The sequence below is a fragment of the Pollicipes pollicipes genome, unplaced genomic scaffold (assembly GCF_011947565.3).
Source record: "Pollicipes pollicipes isolate AB1234 unplaced genomic scaffold, Ppol_2.1 Scaffold_5724;HRSCAF=6776_pilon_pilon_pilon, whole genome shotgun sequence".
Lineage (NCBI taxonomy): Eukaryota > Metazoa > Arthropoda > Thecostraca > Pollicipedomorpha > Pollicipedidae > Pollicipes > Pollicipes pollicipes.
The window spans coordinates 9,560,322-9,570,579 of record NW_023596746.1 but is presented as its reverse complement, the minus strand read 5'-3'; the positions used below and the strand labels follow the sequence as shown (position 1 = coordinate 9,570,579).

Below are 10,258 nucleotides of genomic sequence, written 5' to 3'. Positions count from 1 at the left end.
GTCAAAGCGCACGTACATGGACGTGGAAATCTTCGAAGATGAGACGTGCTTAGCACATCTGTAATAACCTTACGGGGAAGACGTATTGCTGGTCAGCTCGGATTATGCCCCATTATGCATCGGAAACTGTTCAACTTCCATTTCGATTTGCAACTCCAGCTCACAAACTCCGGCTACGACACGTGGATTAAGACCGCGCTATTGGCCTGCCGCGATACGCCATATTATGCGAGTCCCTTCCCTCCCCCTCCCCATTGGTAACGTATCACATCACTCAGGCACCGCTCGGCGGCCGCGAGACACCCCTTCGGTGACTCTGATGACCCCCTCTCCCACCGTTGTCACGCGCAACGCCGGTACCGATCTCGTCACGGTCACCGCTGGGAACTGTGGCGCACGTCACCGCGGGACTGTGGCGGCACGGTCACCGTCGGAACTGTGGCGGCTCGGTCACCGCCGGACTGTGGCAGCACGGTCACCGCCGGGGACTGTGGCGGCACGTCACCGCCGGGGACTGTGGCGGCACGGTCACCGTCGGAGACTGTGGCGGCACGGTCACCGCCGGGGACTGTGGCGGCACGGTCACCGCCAGGGACTGTGGCGGCTCGGTCACCGCCGGGGACCGGGGACTGTGGCGCCGCGGTCACCGTCAGGGACTGTGGCGGCACGGTCACCGCCGGAGACTGTAGCAGCACGGTCACCGCCGGGGACTGTGGCGGCTCGGTCACCGCCGGGGACTGCGGCAGCACGGTCACCGCCGGGGACTGTGGCAGCACGGTCACCGCCGGGGACTGTGGCAGCACGGTCACCGCCGGGGACTGTGGCAGCACGGTCTGCAGGCACGGTCGCCGCACTACTTGTGCTCGGACGGCGGAGGGCTGGCCGAACCGTTGTGAGACGTCCTGCTGCCGGCGCCATTCATGAGCGGGACCGGTGGGGACCACTTGCGCCCCTGGAAGCCCTCCATGACGTCCGTCAGCTTCAGGGCGTAGGCGATCTCGAACAGGGTGTTGTAGCCCAGTACCCTGTCGACACGACGGTACGCGAGTCACGACAGTGCTGACCACACCAGTGCGGGTCTACGTGCGGCTCGGTCGACAGGTCACTACACTGCTGGTACTGCCGTCTCATGAAGGCTAGTGAAAAAGGTGAGCGTCCATGGCGTGCCTCAACGGTTCTGATAATCTGTTTCGTTTAGCGAATACTGTTTGAAGCACATATTGTGTTTTGTTTTGTGACTGTTCATGTTAACATATACAAGCTGATCATATTGCTGGCTAAGCGCATTTATATAAAGCTATGCAGTCGTCGCAGCAAAGACCTTGATCACGAGCAAGCTCGTGACAACAGGTCAGCTTATTTCATATGTGCAACAAAATGTGTTATTACCACCAATGATATCGACCAATGCATAAAGAGACACGCATGCGTCTGTCGAAATCACCAGCAACGTCATACTCTTGGACGCAGGCAGCGCGGGCCGGATGTAGACGGGGGTGAGCTTCACGTGTTCTGCGCCAACAGGCTCCATTCCGACCGGACCTACGCAGACTAGTTGACAGGCCCCATCCGCAAGGACCATCGAGGACCATCGACAGGCCCCGGCATGACCAGACCAGCGACAGACCACGGCTTGAACAAACCAGCAGCAGACCATGGCATGACCGGACACGCGGCAGACTCCGGCATGACCGAACACGCCGCAGACCCCGGCATGACCAGACCAGCGGCAGACCCCAGCATGACCAGACCAGCGAAAGAGTGCGACGTAATCAAACCAGCGGCAGACCACGGCATGGCCAGACCAGACCACTGCGTGCTGCTGGCAGGATGCACAGTCGCCTGGACAGACGTACATTGAAAGCCGACGGGACGGATGCAACCTCTGGCGGCGATGCAGGGTGCACTCGGACGGCATGGATATACCCGCCTTTGAGCGGTTCACAGAGACCCCATGTTTTGTCCGGCATGCATACTTCAACACAGGCACGCGCGTGCTCACAAACACATGCAGAGGACGGTGAGTGGGCAGCTGGAGCAGCCTCTCGCCACACTGTCCCGCTGGTTTCATCAGCTCGGTCTAACAAAAACTAGCCAACACTGTCCTCCACACACACCCTGAGGCCAAACAAAAGCCTGCCCTGGAAGCGCACCTCACAGTTAGTTCAGCAGGGTGCTGGGTCGCGACTGAGCACGAGAGGCAGACGGCACGAGCGATTCTGCCAGCACACACTAGCCGGCCGCATGCACTCTTACTGTGGACCGCACTAAGCTGTCTTCTGGCGACCGGTAAAGGCGTCCATGCTGCGCTCAACTCTAAAGCTGCGGCCGAGCCACCAGTAGGCGTTACTGGGCAAGAGCCTGGCGCAGCGACGGCGTCCGTCACACGCGCGCCAGTCGACAGCCGGTCTGACACGGCCGGCCCAGCGCCAGCGCGACCGCCTCGGGTCACGCTCAGCACAGCCACACCTACCTGCTGCAGCGGCACACCGCCAAACAGGATCTTACTGAATGGGGTGTTCCTCATTTGTGTCGGGTGTTGAGCTGAAATGGCCATTTTGAAGATCGTTCGGTGCAGTTCACAGCCTTGTCCTTCTTGCGACCTACAACCCTCCGGTTTCTGGGCTACATGTCCGCGAAGTTGTGCAGACTATTTCGTGCGCATTATTTCAAGGTCATTCAAGCATTTATGACGCCATAGAAATATCATCAAAATCCTGCGACCACACTGACCATGCCGTGTTCAAGGCCAAAAATAATATAATTGTCGAGCAGTTCATATATAATGCTCGTGAGGACGATTTCCAGACATTATGGGTGTCAATCGGCTATCAAGCAATGCTGTACAAGCTATGCAAGAGTCTAACACGAATTACGTTTTGCGCTACGTAATACAAGAAGTTATCAGTCTTCCCAGTTATTACGGGAATAGGACCTGATATCCAAAATCGTAAGATTCGCGCAATAACCGAATGTTCCTTAACGCAATCAAACAATTATGTAATAAAGAGCATATTAATTAAATCGAGAAATTGTATTGCTTAGAGCGGTCTTTTACACTTGAAATACACCAATAGCAAAAAGCGAGCCTATTTAATCATATCTAATGCTTACTGGAAGTGTGGAGCATTCTCTTTAACCATTGCCTTGATCAAACTGAGCTAATCACCCATAAGGTCAGGACACAGCCTGAATTTGTGACGGGCGTTAGTGCCACGATTCCCGACGGGAGGGGCTTATTTTTTACCAGCGAGTGCCAATCTTATTAATAGTACCCAACCACTGCGGACAGCCTGACGGAAATAAGACTTGATCCCAGGCCCCACTGACGCTAAAATGTACAATACCTTGCATATCATTGGGCTATCGATGTGGGTTTGCCCTGGTGCATCTTAAGGAATATTTCGCATTTGAAGACATTGAAGCAAGCATCAGAATGATAAAATAAACTCACTTATAAGTATAAGTACACTTTTAAGCAGAAAGTACTGGTCTAGACAAAACATTTCCCTTTTGAGTAAATATGCTCCTCAATACGTCATTGTTTAAATACGTCATGGTACCTAGCACATCACTGATTGACAGCCAATCCGCCGTTATCTTGGAAATCGTGCTCACTAACGCCATATTTGAACCACTCGACAGTGATATTTATGTTGACCTTGATCGCCGCATAGCTTATGGGAGGGCAAGGATTTGAATGGCGTTATTATGGCATCATGGATGCCTGGGTAACCTTGAAATAGTCTCCCAAAAAAGTCAGCACATCTTTGCCCGCGTGTAGCTCAGAAACTAGAGAGGTCATAAGCAGGGCAGGGCTGTGAATTGCACCGCATGATCAAGATGGCTGTTCCAGTTTAAAACCCAAACAAGAGTGAAACACTTCCTTTAATCCATTGTTTTAGCTGTGTACCGTACGTACTCACTCGGTTATCCGCAAGTCTTGACACCCAACTACGGCTGTTCGGATATACATGATGGAGCCCTCTGGCTTCGCCTAAGAATAAAACGGATGTTTGGACATTTTAACACTATGTACATCAAACTGTATGACCTTACGCCGTGTCAATCCAACCGCAATTGCCTATAAGAAAGCTATGCTCACCACTCTGTTGTCAGACACCATCTTACGAAATACTGCGCCGACAGCCTCGGACAGAGCAGCATATTAGCGCTGGACAGAACTAGACTAGCAGTAGGCAAGACCGGCGCCACACTAAACTGGCATCAGATGGGACGAGCCTAACAGCACACCATGTTACTGCAATGTCACGATCTTCAGATCAAGTCATGTCATTCCACTGCAGAATGCGCTGGTATGCATCATTAGCAACATCCAACATTCAGCTCAATCGGTACAGCAGTTGCTTTCATGGTTTTTGAAAATAGATTTCCGTGTTTAATAAGCGATGCGATTGCGCGGTGTATACCCTGGGAAGGCTTGATCTAGGGACATGTATACATACACGGACTGATCAGCACGCCATGTATGCATACATGGCGCGCTGATCAGTGCCGTTCCCTTGCTAGTGACACAAGATTTTGCTCGATCGGCCTCGCAGTTCCCGGCATAATGTTTGGCAGCAGTCTTCGCATTTGACATACACTGGCATTGATTGAAGAGCGTAAATCGGCGATAGCTCGATCTGAGATCGAGAATCTGCATCTGCAGGGTGCGCTAGTCCACCTCCATCTTATGAAGCCGGATTTGACCCGATCGACCCCGGAGTTCATTCTGTGATATTTGACAGAAGATTGAGGCATTTGTACTCCTAGTGGTGTTTATTTCTGCATTGCCGATGCGGCCTAAGGTCACGAAACTGCACACATCTGATGTGTGGGCTCCGAGCAATCTATCGCGCGTTAAGCTTAAGACGAGTAGTTCCCGGAAACGTGTTTGGCAGTTATGGCAGTAATTCGGTGCCGGGCAGAGGGCGGTTACAGCACCAAGAGGGTCAGACAGGCCTCGGGCTTTCCAGTTGTCGGAAACCGACTGCTTAAACGCCAAGCTGACGCAGCTGACTGCCGCACACGGGACTCTGTTCTACTCCTCCACCGACCCCGGTCACTCGAGCCGCTGCCGTCCGATCAATATGCTGACCGGGATCATGCGACAGTGACGACGTCTTCGTATACACCACGGAGACACTAGCATTCACAGAGGCTCTTCAGTTTGCTGTTTACCCTTCCCAATATCTACATACAGGAGTTCGCACAACTGAGGTTGCAAATAAAACAATATCCTGCCGAATCCCGCAACTTTGAAACAAAAATGCGCGAGATATCGCTCAGCGTGCAATAATCCTGCGCACTAATAAACTGCTATCATGGGGCAAATAATGCTCGGAAACCAATCAGTTTTGCGAGCGTTGCGGTTGTAATGCTTCCGGTTTGTATACTTATTCACAGAAATCTAGCCCGACATTTTGCAGGCACCAAATAATCGACTCCAAGCTCAGTGATCACAATTCGTACCAGGTAGTGCTGGTTAAAAAAAGGCTCAACCGCGTTTCAGAAAACAATATAATTTCAAGCTGATCGTTTTTAAGTGGCATGCAGCGTCACAACACTACAGCCTCTCTCCACTTATGCTCCTGTTTCGGCCAGTTGCCACCTGTCGCAATAGGTTATCCATATGAACTTGATTTTCATTGCCAGCTTGAAACGGGGGCATAGCTGCGCACATGTGGCACAACACAAGCTGAGCACCAGGCAGCTTCTAACGTATGATCTATTTCACATAATTTGTACCGATCTCTTTAGATCCAGCTTACGTGAAGAGGGCTCTATACCCTAAGAGCCCACCATCGAAGTATCACGAGCTTGTCTCGAAAGATAGTGTTGCTCCCACCGGACACGAATGTGAATAGGTTGTTCTGGCGCTGGCTAGTGGCACAAGCCCCCACCATACCGGTCCCTCTGGCTAGTTGTGTACTGACATTGTCATACTGGTCAGAAGAGATAAGAAGGCAGAATACAAGCCACAGTAAACATACATACATATATATATATATATATATATATATATATATATATATATATATATATAAACATGTGCTGAGCCCAGAGCGCCATGAATGTCAGTGTAATGTAACCGTTCACCCCCACAAAAAAACTGCACGATTGACTTCAGCGTCAACTTTATATCTCGAGTTAGTGCACCTCCACCTTTGTACACAGGCTCGCGGCCAGGCGGGTGCACTGGTTGTTCGTACACCCCTGACATTTGGGGTGCACCCCCAGCCTCGTTCAGTGTGAGCGCATCCCTATACTCCGGCGTGGGGGTGCTAAGAAGATTGAGTATGGCCGTTCCTGGCGTTGGCGTTCGCAGCAAATCGTAAAACAGCACAACATAATCGTCACAGCCCGGACAAGGGATCGCGTATGCACCAAGTGCGTACCTTTTTCCTGGTACACCCCGGGGGTTTGGTCAGCCAACAGGCATGTCTGTCCTGCTAACCCCGGGGGTTTGGTCAGCCAACAGGCATGTCTGTCCTGCTAACCCCAGGGGTTTGGTCAGCCAACAGGCATGTCTGTCCTGCTAACCCCGGGGGTTTGGTCAGCCAACAGGCATGTCTGTCCTGCTAACCTCGGGGTTTGGTCGGCCAACAGGCATGTCTGTCCTGCTAACCCCGGGGGTTTGGTCAGCCCACAGGCATGTCTGTCCCGCTAACATTTGCGAACCGGCCATGAACGGCATGGAAATGAGCGGCGGTGGGGCCGGCGGCGGCGGCGCGCCGGTCAGCGCACACTCACAGCTTGAAGAAGAACAGCGGCGTCAGGTAGCCCGGGATGATGACGTGCTCCTTGTTCAGCAAGATGGCAGTCTCGATCTGATCCGCCACATACTCCGGCTCCAGGAACGGGATCACACTGAAGCGGAATAGCCGCCGCTGTCAAGGCCAGTGGCGGCGGCACCTCTGTCGAGTTGACGGATGGTTACCTCGGTTTTTTTCCTGCGCCGTCGTAGGAGTGTTGTTACGTGTCGCAAAGGGTTGGAGGGAAGGGGGACGACTGCCCGCTCACCTGGTCATGAAGTCAGGATATCATCACTCGCATGCCCCCCGGAAGTGAGAAAGCGCCATCTGCCAGGGCGTGAGCAGCGACCGTCCCCAATTGTGCATCATACGGGAGTTGTAGTGATCATCGGCAATTCTCCGGAGGGAGCAGCAGTGATCATCAGCCATTCTCCGGGAGGGAGCGGTAGTGATTATCAGCCATTCTCCGGGGGGGGGGGGGGGGCAGTATTCATCAGCCATTCTCTGGGAGAGCAGCAGTGACCATCAGGCATTTTCCGGAAGGGAGCAGCAGTGATCATTGGATATTCTCCGCAGGGGCAGTGATCACCAGCCATTCTCTGCGGGAGCAGCAGTGATCATCAGCCATTCTCCGGAATGGAGCAGCAGTGGTTATCAGCCATTCCCCGGGGGAGCAGCATTGATCATCGGCCATTCTCCGGGAGAGCAGCCGTGATCATCAGCCATTCTCCGGAAGGGAGCAGCAGTGATTATCAGCCATTCTCCGGAAGGGAGCAGCAGTGATCATCAGCCATTCTCTGGGAGAGCAGCAGTGATCATCAGCCATTCTCCGGAGGGGCAGTGATCATCAGCCATTCTCTGCGAGAGCAACAGTGATCATCAGCCATTCTGGATCATCGGCTATTGATCATCGGCTATCCACCGGAGGGACGAGCAGTAATTATCAGCCATTCTCCGGGAGGGAGCAGCAGTGATCACCGGCCAGAAGGGAGCAGGAGTGCATTCAGACGCCAAACGATCATAACCGGAATCCCACTAATAAGTGATAATCGTACACCAGAGGAGAACGACACAACGATTACCATCTGACCACTAGACAAGAACGAGACAGCAATCACCATCTAAACACTATGAGACAAGAGCGACACAGTGATCATCACTGCGGACACCAAGGGCGCGATAGAGCAATTCTTTATTTTTTATCAATAGAATTTCTGTGTGACATCTCCAGTCCCTTACACCGGGCTGTGTGACATCCCCAGTCCCTACACCGGGCTGTGTAATATCTTCAGTCTCAGTGGCGGGCTGCGTGACATTCCCAGTCTCAGTGGCGGGCTGTGTAACATCCCTAGTCTTAGTGGCGGGCTGTGTGACATCTTCAGTCTCAGTGACAGGCTGTCTGATATCCCCAGCCTCAGTGGCGGGCTGTGTAACATCTCCAGCCTCAGTGGCGGGCTGTGCGAGATCTTCAGTCCCTGGCACACACTTACGTTGACTTGGCGCCATCAAACATTCCCGTGTTGATGAAGAACGGGCAGATGACAGTGGTATGCACATCGTCGTGGCCTCCCACCTGAAATGCATTGGGCGATGCCACTGAAGCAACAGGAAGGAACACACCGACAACGAAGACTTAAGAAAGAACCATGTTTCCCCTCGGACGAACAGGGACTCATTTGGGAGCTGTCTGTTGTAATGCAAAGCAAGAGACAGCGAGTCCGGTATCTCAGCGTCCGCGGCGCACACTTCACGTTGATACCGTTTTATCAGCTGCTGCCGTGTTGCTGATGCTCAGTTACACCACGGCACGTGATACGGGATTAATAATAAGCTGCCCAATCTCTCAGGGGTTTAAGTGTGCTTGGCCGGGTTACACAGAGACAGTGTAATCTCACCGTCCCCGTGTACCTGACAGGATTCATTTCGATTGTTTCTGATAACAGTGAGTCCTTTACAAACTCGCAGTGATTCCACAGAAGCAGAGGTCATAAACAGATACACCGAAGACGTTTGACGGCCGTAGGTTGCGCAAAGGCCCGCCGTGAAAGAGCACGTGAATCGAGCAACACAATTACGTTGGCTTCCAAATACGGCACAACAACACTGGCTGCAACGCTACACAAGCAGTCATCCAGATAGCATCTTCAGCTATTGGAAAGCTTTAAATAAAGCATGCATGCATTGACACAGACCCGCCGCTGAACACAACTGACGATAAAGGACCTCCCCGGTCTGATCCAGACGACCTGTGCGCCGCCGGCAGTCATCGCACTGCGAGGCGACGAATAAAGGGACGCATGTGCCCATTTGCTTTAAGAGTGGATACCGATTTCGAATCACTTAAAATGTTAGAATGCATCTGTGGGTGTAGCGCCTCTGTCAAATACAGAAGACAGTTCATGACGCATGGAGAAAAACTGGAGTGGCGCGGTTTCTGCGCTTTGCACATTCAGTTATTCTGGAATCGTGGTAACAAGGAAGCATACGGTACCATTGTGGTCTAGTGTAAGCCCCACGGATGCGGTACAAGTTTGCACGCATCTTAATGCTCTGAAGAATATCTAAATTTCAAATAGCTCTACAAGTTGTTCGACGAAGCTTTGCCCGCGAGTAGCGACGTCCAGAGTCCTAGTGCAGGTGCTAAGCATCACTGCATAATTTGGCCTTAGATTCATCTGTCTAACCCTGTGAAAATGTAACACTTCGCCTACTATGGATGCATGGGGACGCCCCACTCCCCATGCGCAGTTGGGCTTTTGCCGCAGCGTTGTCAAGCCAGTTCATTCCACAGGGGGCGGGGAGATCACCATGCGCAGTTGGGCTTTTACCGCAGCGTTGTGAAGCCAGTTCATTCCACAGGGGGCGGGGAGATCACCTTCAGCTCAACGGTGAGCGACTCGTGGAAGCCGACGGCGGCGAACTTGGAGGCGCAGTAGTCGGTGAGGCGGCTCATGCCCTGCATGCCAGCCAGGCTAGCGATGTTCACCACGTGGCCCTTCTTGGAGGCGATCATGTCCGGCAGGAACGCCTTGCAAGTCTGCACAAGAGGGCGCCGGCGTCAGTCGGCCTGCGTCTGAGGCAGGTCGCTCGTGCTCGGTGGGCGCCGCTTGTGACGGGCGCTCGCGCCGCGCGGCTTGTGGCCGGTGGGCGCCGCGCCGGGGGTCAGCAGCGAGCGGTGGTCCGCACGCCGGGGATCAGCAGCAGGCGGTGGTCCGCACGCCAGGGATCAGCAGCGGGCGGTCGTCCACACGCCGGGGATCAGCAGCGGGCGGTCGTCCACACGCCGGGGACCAGCAGCGGGCGGTGGTCCCCACGCCGGGGATCAGCGGCGGGGCGACGGGATTCTTATGTCTCGAAATAAAAAGGGCAACCCATGGTTGATCTACGGGTTCTTTTGCTTTCAACACAAAAAACAACCGCTAGCCTTTTTTCAGTCATATGGAAATCGTGTAAAATGATAATGAATCCTATAATGTGCAAGACGTCAGCCGATATAATAT

At 53.2% G+C, this 10,258-nt stretch overlaps 1 protein-coding gene across 2 annotated transcripts in view; it reads right to left on the bottom strand.

The window, feature by feature from the left end:
* Window positions 1–743: 743 nt before the first annotated feature.
* The window catches only part of LOC119103291 (epidermal retinol dehydrogenase 2), a 39,217-nt gene continuing 29,702 nt past the window's right edge, over window positions 744–10,258 (bottom strand). The window contains exons 4-8 of one of the 2 annotated variants that reach the window (XM_037226757.1): window positions 9,634–9,795; window positions 8,249–8,331; window positions 6,757–6,873; window positions 2,257–2,361; window positions 917–1,025 (exon numbers count right to left, since the gene is read on the bottom strand). In XM_037226757.1, the coding sequence (XP_037082652.1) occupies window positions 2,268–2,361; window positions 6,757–6,873; window positions 8,249–8,331; window positions 9,634–9,795 (456 nt within the window). In that variant the 3' untranslated portion in view covers window positions 917–1,025; window positions 2,257–2,267. Of the gene's footprint in view, window positions 1,026–2,256; window positions 2,362–6,756; window positions 6,874–8,248; window positions 8,332–9,633; window positions 9,796–10,258 lie in introns of both variants that reach the window. The other variant, XM_037226755.1, reaches the window with a different exon arrangement.